Source organism: Microtus oregoni, unplaced genomic scaffold, assembly GCF_018167655.1.
Source record: "Microtus oregoni isolate MIOR12 unplaced genomic scaffold, Mior012 000008F_ref0000371, whole genome shotgun sequence".
NCBI classification, from domain to species: Eukaryota; Metazoa; Chordata; class Mammalia; order Rodentia; family Cricetidae; genus Microtus; species Microtus oregoni.
In genome coordinates, this window is record NW_024543067.1 from 48,180,517 (window position 1) to 48,194,922 (window position 14,406).

The 14,406-nt window shown below is 45.9% G+C and overlaps 1 protein-coding gene across 1 annotated transcript in view; it reads right to left on the reverse strand.

The window, feature by feature from the left end:
- Window positions 1–2,003: 2,003 nt before the first annotated feature.
- Window positions 2,004–14,406, reverse strand: part of Barx2 (BARX homeobox 2) — a 65,142-nt gene continuing 52,739 nt past the window's right edge. Inside the window, exons 3-4 of the mRNA XM_041657540.1 lie at window positions 11,301–11,385; window positions 2,004–3,034 (exon numbers count right to left, since the gene is read on the reverse strand). Coding sequence (XP_041513474.1) covers window positions 2,765–3,034; window positions 11,301–11,385 — 355 coding nt within the window. The 3' untranslated portion in view covers window positions 2,004–2,764. The remainder of the gene's footprint in view (window positions 3,035–11,300; window positions 11,386–14,406) is intronic.

Below are 14,406 nucleotides of genomic sequence, written 5' to 3' on the forward strand. Positions count from 1 at the left end.
TATATGAGTTAATGCAAATGCCAATTTGCCTAATGTAACCATTCTACATTGTGTGAAGACTGAAACATCAGGTATGCTTAAGGTATGTATAATCTGTATCTGTCAATTAAAAAATAATAATAAAGGTCCCGCCTGTCTCATCTTTGATTCATCAGAAAAAGAAAAAAGCTTTGCACATCTGAGAATAAGCCAAGAGCTTGTAAATGGAGGTACCCTTGGGCTGGGCCTTCCCAAACATAAGGAACGATAATCCCAGGTCTTAAATTCACCAGCGAAATGTCTTCAACCCCTCCAGGCAAGAAACAAACCAAAGAGGATGGGCCAAGGAATAAGCTGGAGTCAGAAGCGCCTGGAACCCAGCACGTGGGAAAAGCGGCTTGTATGCACTCAAACAGGTCCATAAGGTTGCAGTCATAGTCAGAGCACGGTAAGGAAGAAGGTTACACCCGGGGCAAGAGACTGAAAGCCCTCCTAGGAAACCGGCATCTCACTGAGAGGCGTCTCTTGGAGTGAGGTCAATAGAACGGCCCTCAGAGTCTAACCCGGCTGCCCTCCGCAGCTTACTCTGGCCATTGTGCATACTCCCTGTCTTGTTGTGACACCACCTGGTTGGCGGATTGTACAACTATACTGCGGGGTGGGTAGAGGTGAGCGAGACAGCTTTCTGTACACTTGTTACAAACCACCTCACACAGGCAGCTGGGTGTGGTCTGCACAAACTGGTTCTCGGAGGCCAAGTCCTTAACTCCTTTGTCTGTTCACAGGAGTGGAAAGAAAAGAAAGAGGGCTTTCTCTACTCTACTCAGTAGCAGAGGGGTAAGTCTGCCACGGCGACACCAAAACTGCAGTTGCCCTAACAGAGGGAAACAGGCAGCCAGATGTGTGCACACAGGCAACGTTTTTCCTGGTGGGCTCTGAAGTGTGTTATAGGACTATTTCAGAAATAGTAATCAGTTCTGCCTCCTAGTCGAGGCTCTCTTAGCAGCTGACTGGTATCCGCCAAGCCTTCGACTTGTCAGAGTTGACAGCAATCGGTGGCTGGCTAGCCACTGGGTATTGAGTCCTGAAGGGCACCACAGGGAAACAACCCTAACGATGGCCCTGTAAGATTCTCCCAGCCAGAGTGTGTGAGAGTCAGACGAACCCTCCTTGGGACACTCGGTTCCTGGCCCTTCCCTGGTCTTATTTAAAGTGGGGCATCCTTACTGCATCTCATTTGCCTTCCTCTGATGCTGGGAGTAGTGCCTAGGCCCCTGTGCATGTAAGAAAGCCTGTACCCACCAGCCACCAGCCCCAGTCTAGGGCATCACTTTTAAATTTGATATGACTTAGCACAGCTAGGCGGTCTGTTAAGTTTTCTTCTCTTAAAAACTGGACACTCCATGAAGAAAAGGTGAGAGGACAAGAGAGAAACCAATACAAATGAGTTTTGACCTTTTATAGCATATAACTTAGTTAGCTACTCGAAAGGTAAAACAGGCCCAGCCTGCAAGACAGTGAGCAGGTAAAGCCGCTCACCTCCAAACCTAGTGACTTGAGTTCAGTCACCAGAATCCACATGGTAGAGGATAGAACCGACTCCCCTAGTTTTCCCTCTGACCTCCACACACATACTGTGGCATGAGCATGCAGCACACACACACACAGAGACAGAGACACAGAGAGACAGAGACAGAGACACAGAGAGAGAGGGATATAAGCATGTATGTAGCCATTCGCACGTACATGCAAATAAAACAGATAGATATACTTTTAAAGGTCACAACAACTTTTGAAAGTTGAAGTCCCAGATCCACAGCTGCTGGCATGGGGCTGCTTCGTGGGGGCAGCCTAGCTGCTCATCTTCCTTGACTCGTGACCACAGCTGTGGCTCCTGTACTTTGGCATTAGTGGTCTGGTCCAACCTTTTGCTTTGTAGATAGGGAAAGGAAGGTCCAGGGTACCTGGCTACCCTCTTTTCATAGGACACTTCTCAAAATAATAAAGAAAAGAAAACAAGACAATCCTCTTGAAAGATGTATTTTTAATTAAAAAATAAAAGTTATCTTAACGTATCTGCATTTGCAGCTTCAGGGATGTCAACTTAATGAGGCAGGAAAACCAAGGCTCGTAAGGGTTTTATCACCTGACCATCTTATAAAGGTACAAAGGCACACGTGTCTCCAAACAGGCAAGCAGGACTCAGAGATGTCCCTAGTAACTCGTAACTCCCTCCAACTCATTTTTTTTTCTTTTTCTTTTCTTTCTTTGCCTGCCTTCAACAGTCTTCCCCACCCCACCCTCCAAAAAGAACCCCAAAACATTCCATTCTCTTAAAACTACAGAAATAAGCGCTGAGTCAGCAAGGAGCCTGGCCGGGCTTCCTGAGCGCTCCCACCCACCTCTCTGCACTGCTGACTGGCTACCCAGAGGGAAGCAGGGAGGGAGAAGAGCAGCCCTCTCTGCAGGCCAGCCCAGCTCCTCACACTGACAGGCTGCTGTACTCAACCCCACAGCCATCGCCCCAGCCTGGGCAAACAGCTCCAAGGCGCTAGCTCCCTTACTCGGGGGTATCTGTGGCTAACACAGCCTTGCAAGAAGGGCAAGACCCAAGGAAAACAAGTCTTCATCAAATGCTCAAGATGAAAATGCCACTGGGAGGAGGTGGCCAGGTGGCGCTCCTTCACCCAGGCGACTAGGCTTTAGCAGTCTCCTATCCTGAGTCTCCTTGCCTTCTCTCTCTTCCCTTTTCCCCAGTATCCCCCTTCCCCCAAACAACTTTAGCTTAGCTTAATGGTGGGGGTTCAGAAGAAGCTTCTGGCAACTCCTGGGGCTGGTGAGGTGGTGCTTCTGCCACCTCCAGGGGGATATGGCATGCTTTGGGCTCCTGGGTATCACAGGGCTCCTTTTGTCCCTGCAAGGACTCCAGGTGCTCTTGGCTCTGGGCCTGGCTGTTCATCTTCTCTTCAGCTTCAATCTCCTCTGATGTGGGAATAGAGTTCTTCTTGGGACGCCCCTTAGGTTTTGTGGGTGCTTCTTGTCCACCTTTAAGAACCTATGTGGGATAAAGGGAGAGAGAAATTACTGAATCGAAGAAATCCCTTCAGCCTGCAACTTCCTGGTCCTGGTTCGCCCTCACACAGCATTGTACGGTCTCTCCAGCCAATAGCAAAGCCATAGGGTTTGACCACATGTACTTTAAGACCATCCCCTAAAGTCAACTTCTTCCATGTTCAGTGGACATTTAGACAGCATTATATACTTTGGCAAAAAAGTCACCTTATTTGGTGAGGAAAGCAATTAAACTTCAAATGCTAATGTAATAACTATCGAAGTGATAAATCTGTAGCAAGCAAGAGAATAAACACACTTTGTGTGAAGATGGAGCCTGGACAATCTGACGATTCAAGCTAAATGCTTTAAAACATGAACCCCTTTAAAAAAGAAATTCCTCTGGATAAATTCTCAACACTCACCCATATCTACAAAAAGGTTGATCTGCAAAACATAGTCAACCCAACATTGATTACAATAGCAAAAGTTAGAGTGGGTACCCTAAATATGAGATAATTACAATCAATTCCAAAGAGAGGTTTCTGATAACCAAAACAATTATTATAGAGGAGAGGCTCAGCTTGGGAAACATTATAAATATATTTTTATTTTTATTAAAAACTAGCCATAATACAGCATAGTTCAGTTTTGAGGATAGAGAGCTATATGCTGCCTTGTTTGCAGGATCGAGATCATGGATAACGTTTCATTTCTTTATATTATGCTATTTTCTAAATTTTCACCAAGGATCATTCATTAGAATTTCTGTTATCAGAAGAAAAGGAGTTAAAAATATATCCTCCTGTCTTGTGGAAAGAGATAATTGGCCACCATAGAAAGAGATGCAACCGCTAAATTCCAGCCACTTTCCAACTTTGTTTTTGGGAAACTCTTTAAGGAACCTCAGTCTCGGTTTCCTCATCTGTAAAATGGGGCTCAGCGTACCTTCTACCACAGGTGACTGGGAAGAGCCCATTGTGTACATGAGACACCAGGAAGGTGCTGAATGGCAGCCTCTCCCTGGATTACATCTTTTGGAAGCCTACCTGCCCTGCTCTCCTGAGTCAATCACATGCTCTCCCCATGTGCCCTATGAGAACTTTCATAAAAGCACCACCTCTGCATGCATATTTGCCGGCCCCTCCCACTGGCTCCCAGCACGCAGCAGGCCTTTGACAGCTATTATGGATAGAACCTTTCTCAATAAACACTTTAGAAAGTTGAAGAAAGATGATAAATAAAAAAAAAAAGCTCAGCATAGTGACATACACCTGTGATCCCAGAATTTGGGAGGTAGAGGCAAGTGGATCATCTCTATATAACAAGTTCAAGGCGAGCTGAGCTACGTAAGACCCTATCTTAAAATATAAATAGAACTTAGGGGATGGGAGGTAGATATGAACAAAACATATGATATACATATATATATATACTTAAACATATATATGTGTATATATATATTTTAGATATATATATATATATATATATATATATATATATATATATATATATATATCTTCCATCATTCCTTCACCCCCAACAGCATTATAGGCTAGAGATGGAGCCTTCTATACATGGGCCTTTGGGGCCATTCTAGATCAAACTATAGAAGATCTCTGTCTTCTCCATTTGCACAGAAGCGCCTTAGGGGCAAATCTCTCCTGAGACTTCAGCTGCCAGGACCTTTCTGTGTAGTCACTGGGTATTTATTGACCCTGTCTCTTTCTTCAAGGACAAAAGAGGACCTTCTAAATCTCTTCTGACACTTCAGCTGCCGGAATCTTTCTATGTACTCACTGGGTATTTAACAACACTGTCTCTTTCTTCAAGGACAGAAGAGGACCTTCTTAGGCTAAACCTCAAGAATGAGTACAGCAACTCACCAAACTTTAAGTTCTTATTAAAACAGCTTTGAGACATAATTTGCAAGCATGCTTTGTGTATTTAAACTATCCAATTCAACAATGTTTAGTATAATTGCCAACTTGGGTATCTATCGTTGCAAGGCAATTTTAGAGCATTTCCCTCATTTTCAACCTTATACCCATTAGCACCAAATCTGCACTCCCCACAACATCTTTGCCTTGTGCCTTGGCAATCAGTAGTCTTCGTGTTTCCTTACAGATGAATCCATTCTGGACAGTTCATTTAAATAGAATCATAACATGTTGTAGTGAAAATAATATTCACTTTATGTCTGTATCAAAGGTTGGTTACTCCTACCTTTGGGCTCTGTTAATAATGCTGTTATGAACATGGGTGAACAAATATCTCTGCAAGTTTCTGCTTTGATCTCTTTCAGGTCTATACCCAGACATGTAATTGCTGCATCATATGGCAACTCTATGATTAACATTCTAGGGACTTTTTCTAAAGTAGCTGTACCATTGTGCATTCCAGCCAGCCATGTGTGTGGATTTCAAGTCTCCACCTCCTCACCAATGTCTGTCATTACGCCTTCCTGACTATAGCCATTCTCGCTAGTGTGAAGTGGGATTTCATTTGATTTGCATTTCCCTGATGTGAACAAGGTTGAGCAGCCTTTTGTGGGCTTATTGGCTATTTGTACATCTTTTCAAAATAAATTTTAAAATATAATTGCATCATTCCCCATTCCTTTCCTCCAACCCTTCTCATGTATCCCTCCCCACATTGGTCTCCCACAAATTCATGGGCTTCTTTTCTTTTAATTGTTGATACACATTTTCTCTTAAGTATATAAGTACAGATTGCTCAGTCGGTTTACTTCTTGTGTGTACACCATCTCAGGGTTGACCATGTGGAATGGGAAAACCATTTGTACATCTGCTTTGGAGGTAGGTCTGTTCAAATTGTCTCCTTAGAATACATCACAAGGGATGCTTTCTTTTAAAAAAAAAAATCTAGATACATGTCCCTTATCAGATAAAACATTTGAAAAATTTGTTCTCTTGCTAAGGGCTCTTTTTTTCACTTCCTCTCTCTCTAGTGTTCGCACTTTGTGACAGACCCTTCACAGTACAAAAGTTTTCATTTTCATAAAATCCAGCTTAGTTTTTCTGTGTTGACTCTGATTTTGTGTCTTATATCAGAAAGCCTTGTTCAGTCCTAAGGCAAAAATATTTACTTAGGTTTTCTTCTAAGCTTTTACTGTTTTAGCTCTTGTGTAGATCTGTGATCTGTTTTGAGTTAGTTTTCATGTACAAAGGCCAGGACAATATGTATTCTCAACGAACACCTCTTTCCAGCTGCAATTCTTCTTGGCTTATTTGAACCTGACTAGATAGCTCCCATGGAGATACGAAGTAACCTTCAGCAAGGTGTAGACATTAACAGAATTCACCTCTGGAGACACGACACCCCTGTATTCCTTTTTGGGTAAGTCAGTATCTGATTTTGATGTCATCAGTACTTTTGAAAGTGCCTGGCTGTGCCAGGACGGAACCTACATGTTGAAAGCAGCTCCACCAGGTATGAAAGGGGTTATACAAAAAGCAGTTGCCCCATGCAGTAATCAAGTTAGAAAAGGGCAGGTCTAAGGAAGCCACCTAATTGGCAAAGGAAAGCCCGGCAATTAGAGGACACCACCCACACAGCTTGGATTTACCCCACCTGGCTGCTTTCCGACAGCATGGAAAAACAGTCAAAACAATCAAACCATTTTCTACATGGAATAGAACATTCCAGTGCAAGCAGTAATTAGAAGACAACTACCCTCCTGGCTGCTTTCCACATCGACCTCTGGCCCCTGCCTCCCAGCACACCTGAGACATGCAATTATCCCGCACCTACTCTGCGCCAGGACTGCAGACTGGCATGCACCCTGCAGCCCTCTCTGGGGGCTTCCTCACTGACTCCTAGAGACCGTCTGTTCCTTAGTCCAGATGGGCTAGGCAACCCATTGGACACAAGATCACATGCTTCTGTCTCTCATGAAAACACCTAGAACAAGGTACTTCACTAACTGTGTCTATCGCCAGTCCTCCTCTGAACTCTAAATTGGAGCATGTGACTGTCCTGTAGCTGAGACTGTCAAGATTGGTCTATTGCTTTCTTTGAGAGGTACCTAGATGGTGTTCAGGCAGTCACCTCAGACAACAGAACAGGATGGCAGTATAGAAGTGTGAATCTGCCTTCCTCTTCCAATCAAGAAAGAATTGGCATAAAGGGCTTTCAGGGTCAAAGTGAGCCACGGACAGAGCTGGCCTTGAACCTAAGATTCCTAATCACTCAAATCTAACAGGCTGACCAGCAATTGATTCTATTTAATGTGCAATGAACATAAAGCACATACCACTATGTTTTCTGTTCATCTGCATTTCCAACAGATGCCAGGCTTATGAACTCAGAGTCTTGCTTCTCTCCCCCTTCCTCCCTCCAGCACAGTGGGGACCACAGAATTGATGACAGTTTCAGTGATACCAGGAGAAAATGTCTGGGTTCTCCTGCGTCAGTCTCTCCCAGGGCGTTACTGCTCACATTACTCTTGCCCCAGCCTGAAAACCCAAGGCCTCAAACTGTGTCCCAGTGCCAAACTCTGACCGGGGACCAACAACCCAGGACTCTCTCAACCAAAAGGGCAACTCGAGGGGCCCTGGAAGCCTTTGACTTTACTGATAGTGGTCTCCAAAAATTCAGGTTATCTGAAAACATGGATTTTGCAGATAACAAGCAATAATAACGGCAGCTAATATCCCTTGTCTGTATCTTGTTTGGCAAGCACTGTCCTATGTATTTTATAGATGTCACCTCAGTTTTAGCACCACTCTGAAGTAGATGTGAGGTTTTTACCAAGGAGACACACAAGAACGTGTCCAGGGTCATACAGGTAACAGCTGGTAACAGTCTCACTGAACTGTTGACTCTCTTGAGACAATGCAAAAGCTAGACCAAAAATAAATTGTTTTTAATTAAAAATAAAATTTAAAAAGCATGACAGTACAATCCACCCACATTCTGGCGTGGGATTGGGTCCTCTTTCGGAAGAAAGACCACTGAATAATAAGATGTTTCCAGGCAGATATGAATTATGTGGCGCCACAGAAATAGAATACAGGATAAGCACCCCATCTCATGTGCAAGATTGAATTTACCCAACCCGCTATAGGTTACAGATGCTGACCAGTCAAAACTCGTCAGAGATCCTATCTTGCTCTTGGCAGCTTTGTCCTTGGCAGCCTCAGGAGTGAGTCTGAGAATCAAATACTAATCTTTTTCCAGTTCCAATTAGGTTACTAGCCTTGAGACATCTTTATTACCCAATTATCTTTCTCTTCCCTCCTCAGTACCTGAAGAGATAGCCTTGAAAGAGTTTTTAGGCGGAAAACCTGTGAAGCAATCTAGAGCTCAACAATGCCTCGCTGTTCGGAGGGAGTCAAAACTCAACACTCACAATGGAACGCCAAGCCTTTGTGGCTCCCGCCATTTTGAGGGTTCTAAGTGCCCCAAGCTTAGGTCTTCTGCCTGCAGTCCATCCCCAACCATCACTGGACACATGTCCATTCAGCCACTGAAAACAGCTTGATGGCATCTCTCCCACAAAGCCCTACCTTCTCTCCTGCTTCTGAAACCTATCATCCCTTCCTCTCTGGTGCCCTGGTTACTTTGTGTAACTTAGTTTTCAGGTCTGTGGCCCTGACTTGACTTTTCAATATTTTTTTTATATTTTGTGTGTTTTGATTAATACTTTAACTAGCATTCAAAGCATTAGATTTCACAAAGTATTTCCAAATGTTATTTGTTTGTGATGGCCTTCCCCCCATTCCTCACATCCTCTGCTTCCCTTTGTACTCTTCACCCCATCTTTCCTGCCCCTTCAACACCTTTTTCTCCTCTCATGGTCCATTGGCGCTTCCTGACTCACCACACTCACAGCCGCCATATGGAAACACAAAGGGTCACAGAACGATTTTAAGGTTTCATGAGACAGATTCAACTTGTCACTTTGTCTCTATTATTGGTTATAAATTAACTGGTCCATGTTATTGCTAACATGAACTAGAAGCTCGGTTCTCTTCTCTCCTGAAGGGACCCGGAGTTTGGTTTGCCTAGAACCCTCTCTGAGGTTAAATCTGTAGAGTTCCTTCCACTTTGATGTGTAGGGTTGAAAATCACCATCAACTACCCCAGCACTGTGCCAGCAGTACAGTGGCTGATGAAAAACAAGTGATGTCAGAGCCCAAGGCACACACACTGTCCCACGGGGGACTGGGCGGTGCTGGCCCAGAGGATTGGTTGTCAGTTCGTTATTCAAATGACTCATGAGAAGATTGCTGATAACCAATTTAAACAATACTCTGCTACTCAGGAGACATTGATTTCCATGATGAAGATTGATGAGGAAAGAGGTAGGTGGTGGAGCTTAAAAGGAAAAGAACCAAAGGGACGTGCCCCAAATGGGCAGGGAGGGGCATGCACGGGAATGCAGCCTAGCGCCTCTCACTCCCAAACTTGGTTCCTTCAAAGAACGACAACTCCCCCCCCACCCCAGTTTCCACCGTAAGTTTCATGCGTGTAGAGCCTTATGGAATTTTTAGAATGATTCTATTTATCTGAATTTCACGTTCCTGCACTTTCAACTTCCGTCTGCAGCTGGCTTCTTTGGAACTACTCACTCATATTTGGTTTCTAGCCATAAATAAAGGACATTGAGCTTATAATTCATGTTCCTAGAGAAGCTAAATAAGGCGAATCCAAAGACAAACACATAGGCATCCTCAGGAATATTAACCTTCATCAGGCGATGAAAGGAGACAGAGACAGAGACCCACACGGGAGCACCGGACAGAAATCTCAAGGTCCAAATCAGGAGCAGAAGGAGACGGAGCACGAGCAAGGAACTCAGGACCACAAGGGGTGCACCCACACACTAAGACAATGGGGATGTTCTATTGGGATCTCACCAAGGCCAGCTGGCCTAGGTCTGAAAAAGCATGGGATAAATCCGGACTAGCTGAACATAGTGGAGAATGAGGAATACTGAGAATTCAAGAACAATTGCAGTGGGTTTTTGATCCTACTGCACGTACTGGCTTTGGGGGAGCCTAGGCAGTTTGAATGCTCACCTTATGAGACCTGGATAGAGGTGGGCAGTCCTTGGGCTTCCCACAGGTCAGGGAACCCTGATTGCTCTTCGAGCAGATGAGGGAGGGGGACATGATCGGGGGGAGGGGGAGGGAAATGGGAAGCGGTTGTGGGGACGAGGCAGAAATCCTTAATAAATAAATAAATTTAAAAACTGAAAAAAAAAAATTAAAAAAAAAATAAAATAAAATAAAAAAAAAATAAAAGAGCTAGTGGAACAAGCCTAAGCTAAGGCCAAGCATTCATAATTAATAATTAAGTCTCTGTGCCTTTATCTGGGAACTGGTGGGTGGCCCAAAGAAAATGCCAGCAGCTATATAATAAATAGTTTTAGTAGACTATTAAAAAAAAAAAAAAAAAAAAAAGAAATAACCGGCCCTGGGTCATTCTGCCCTCCTTGCTTCTTCCTGGGCCTTCTTCCTCCAGCTTCATAACAAATTCCCTTGTGAGCAGGGCTTATAGTTTATTTACTGTATTTCCCATGGTGTCTAGGCCAGCATGGCTAGCAGAGGAGCAGCAGTGTTTGGGGGTCACGTGTGTTTAGAGCACGATGTCGAAGACGAAATGTCCAGAGGTGGGGACTTCAACGTAGTGAGCACAGTGTGGGGGCTCTGGCCTCATGGCGGGTTCATAAACTCAAATGTTCAGAGGTGGGGACTTCAAGGTAGTGAGCATAGTGTGGGGGCTCCGGCCTCATGGCGGGTTCATAAACTCATAGATCACTGGAAGGTGGGAATTGGTTGAGGGGAGCATGCTTTGCTATAACCTGGCCTGGCCCCAGCCCTGACATGAGTCTCTGAAATCAGAATCCCCAGAGAGAGAAGGACTTATCTTGCTACCCAGGTAACTATGACCAGTTTTAAAGATTCCTACATTTAAGGGCCTACGTACAAAACACATGTCTTTTTTATGACTGTCACTACTGCTGGGAGGGGGCAGAGTGCTTTGGAAGTACCAGCAGGTGGGATTCAGAAGAGCAGCTGAGAAGCTTTCTTCTTTGATTTCTAGGAAAACTAAAAAAAAAAAAAAAAAAAAAAAAATCTCTCTCTGGTTAGGAGATAAGGTCAAGCTCAGTCTCCCTCCCTGCCAGCATGGTGGAAGACCTTCCTGTCTTAACCAAACTGCCACCAGTCCTCCCTGCCCCCCACAGCGCAGGGTTCTTCCCTTAAGGATGGCTCTGGACTCGACTCCCTGTCCTCTCTTACCATCTTCTTCCATTTCATCCTGCGGTTCTGATACCAAGTCTTCACTTGCAGCTGAGTGAGTCCCAGAGACTGGGCCAAGTCCAACCTAGAAGGCATGAGACACAAAGGAAGCGTGAGGGATAGAAGAGGGAACAAGAGAGGAGGGGTCATACTGGCTAGCCCCAGACACTGGCTTCTGAATCTCAAACTGTCGCCTGGACATCTGAGCCTTCAGTCTTCACCCTGATCCTCTGTAAACCGTGGATTATCAGCCCCAAACACGGGAAATAAAAAGTAAAGCTATACTTCTGTGGGAATTCCATGCATCAGTCCAGATCCACCTCCAGCAAGCCCCCCAGCTCCCATGACCCCTCATATTCAGCAGTCCCCCAATAGACCATGTTGTTAGCTCTCTTCAGAGAACACGTTACTTCAGCCTCCCCAACTCAAGACCAAGTCTTTCATTTTACGTTCACAGAAGTACCTACTACAACACTGCTAAATCCAGAAGCAGGGTTCAGAGATATTTTTGCATCGCCATGAATATATGGTTACGTGTGCACATGTTTGGGTGTGATGTGTGGACATCCGAAGGCGATGTCAGGTTTCCTCTTCCATCACACTCCTTGCTTTATTGAGACAGGGTACCTTGCTGAACCCAGAGTTCTCCCATTGCCCTGGGCAACCCCTGTTTCTTCCTACTAAATGCTGGGATTATAGGGAGCAGTTGCACCTGTCTGACTTTGATGTGGGTTCTGGGACTCTGAACTCGTCCTCATACCTGTGAAGCAAGTGGCTCGTCCTCTGAGCCATCTCTTTGGCCCAGGAACTTACTGGAGCTGCCCTAAATTGTTACAATGATTGGAACAGAACACCATAAAGAGTCCAAGCATCAAACCCAGAGTCCCTCCTGCCTTCTACGCTCATCGTGTCCCTGCTTCTCTCTGTGGCCTTTGGAAAGGCCCCAACAGCAAAGCCTTTGCCATAGAGTGTGCAGTGGGAGGTAATCCCAAGAGCACAGCAACCGTTCCTAGAGCACGACAGCATCCCAGACACACACTAAGCCCCTGCCCCGTGCTATCAATTCTGAAGTGGGTGTGGTTATTCCCATTTTACAAGTAAAAGATTTAAAGCTTAGAGAGAGATTAGGATTTCTCAACAATAGAACCAAACTCTTCTTGACACTTGACTTTCTTTTAAATAAAGTTTATCGGAACACAGATAAGTTTGTTTGCTTTCATATTGCTTATGGCTACCTCTGTGCTCCATAAGAAGACTTGATGGAGTAGCTGTGACAGACCATGTGTCCCCAAAAGCCTGAAATAAACAGTCTTCTAGCTCTGTTTTTAATGACTCCTGAATTTTGGAGAGAGAATGAAATCCACCCCTGGCTGACTTGTATGCTACCTTCTGTGCGGGCCACCTTCTGTGAGGACCACCTTCTGTATGAGGACCACCTCTGTGTGAGGACCACCTTCTGTGTGAGGGCCACCTTCTGTGAGGACCACCTTCTATGAGGGCCACCTTCTGTGAGGACCACCTTCTGTGAGGACCACCTTCTGTATGAGGACCACCTCTGTGTGAGGGCCACCTTCTGTGTGAGGGCCACCTTCTGTGAGGACCACCTTCTGTATGAGGACCACCTCTGTGTGAGGGCCACCTTCTGTGTGAGGGCCACCTTCTGTGAGGACCACCTTCTATGAGGGCCACCTTCTGTGAGGACCACCTTCTGTGAGGGCCACCTTCTGTGAGGGTCACCTTCTGTGAGGACCACCTTCTGTATGAGGACCACCTTCTGTATGAGAACCACCTTCCGTGTGAGGGCCACCTTCTGTGTGAGGGCTCACCTTCTGTATGAGAGCCACCTTCTGTGTGAGGGCCACCTTCTGTAAGGGCCACCTTCTGTGTGAGGGCCACCTTCTCACCTCACAATTCTTCTCTACAAAGCAGATCTGCCAAGGGGACACAGGGACGCCACCGCCTGAGGGCGCAGCCAGCATTCCCAGGGAGCACATGGAGGAAGGGGCAATTAGTCAGGTTCCTACCCTTAGTCCTCAAGGCTGCAGCCAGGGACCTATGTGGTTACCTGGCACCATGTAAAGAGATGTGAGATCTGAGAGAACTGAGCCGCCAGCCTGCAAGCTCCCTGGAGCACCAAGCCTGCTCAGCAAAGCAGTTCAGACCTGGACATCAGCCTGAGCAGTGACCACCACTGCTCGAAGGTTCCCAGGTTTCTGAGAATTGCCACTTGCAGACCTAGGGCCGCTATTTCTTGCAAGCCTGCACAGGTTCAAAAAACCTAAGCCACAGGCAGTCCAGGTGTGCTGCCTCAGCTGCAGTTTTCTCTACCTGAGGAGATCTAGCATTGGCAGGAACTCTGACCCTGGTATCAGCCAACTCTTGGTGTTCACAGGCATGACTCCCAGGACCTCTGAATAGGGTATATTAATTAAGCCTCTAATAATAATTTTAAAAATTGAACCTGCCCTCAAAGGAATGCTGAGCCTGTCTTAAAACTACATCCACACACACCTACCTGGTCATCCCTGCAGAGGGGCTACTGGCAGCTGAGCGTTCTACAACCGAGAAAAGCAATAAGTTCCCAGTGCCAACAGCACTTAGCTCTTCTCATTAGTGAAGAGCTATGCCCTAAGCGGTCATTCCTATGAACCAGCAACCCAGGGGGATGCCCCAGTTCTGGTCCTCTCGGGCTGCTGTGGGGTTCTCCTGAGCCTGGTTCACCTGAGGCCATCAGGTGCACTAGTCAGTGGAAGGTTCATAGTTCTGCCCCGGCATTAGCAAATGCTGTTAGCTCACTTGGGAAAAATGCATCCCTGACTCACACTGGCTGCGGAAATGTCTCGCTGTCATCAGCTTTCTCTCGTTACCTGCCACCACTACAAATTCTCACTTCCCTGCATATTCACTCAAATGGGTCACCTAGGAAACTGCAGAAACAAACACGGAAGAGGAGGGCAGGAGCTGTGGGAGGAGGGAGTGCTCATGGCTCCGGTCACGTAGGGAAGCAGGGAACATGTGAGAGGGAGGGAGGGCGGGTTGAGGCGTCAGCCTCAATGCCAGCCAGATGGTATCCTCCTCCCTAGGCAAGTGAGTCACTTCTGTGTGG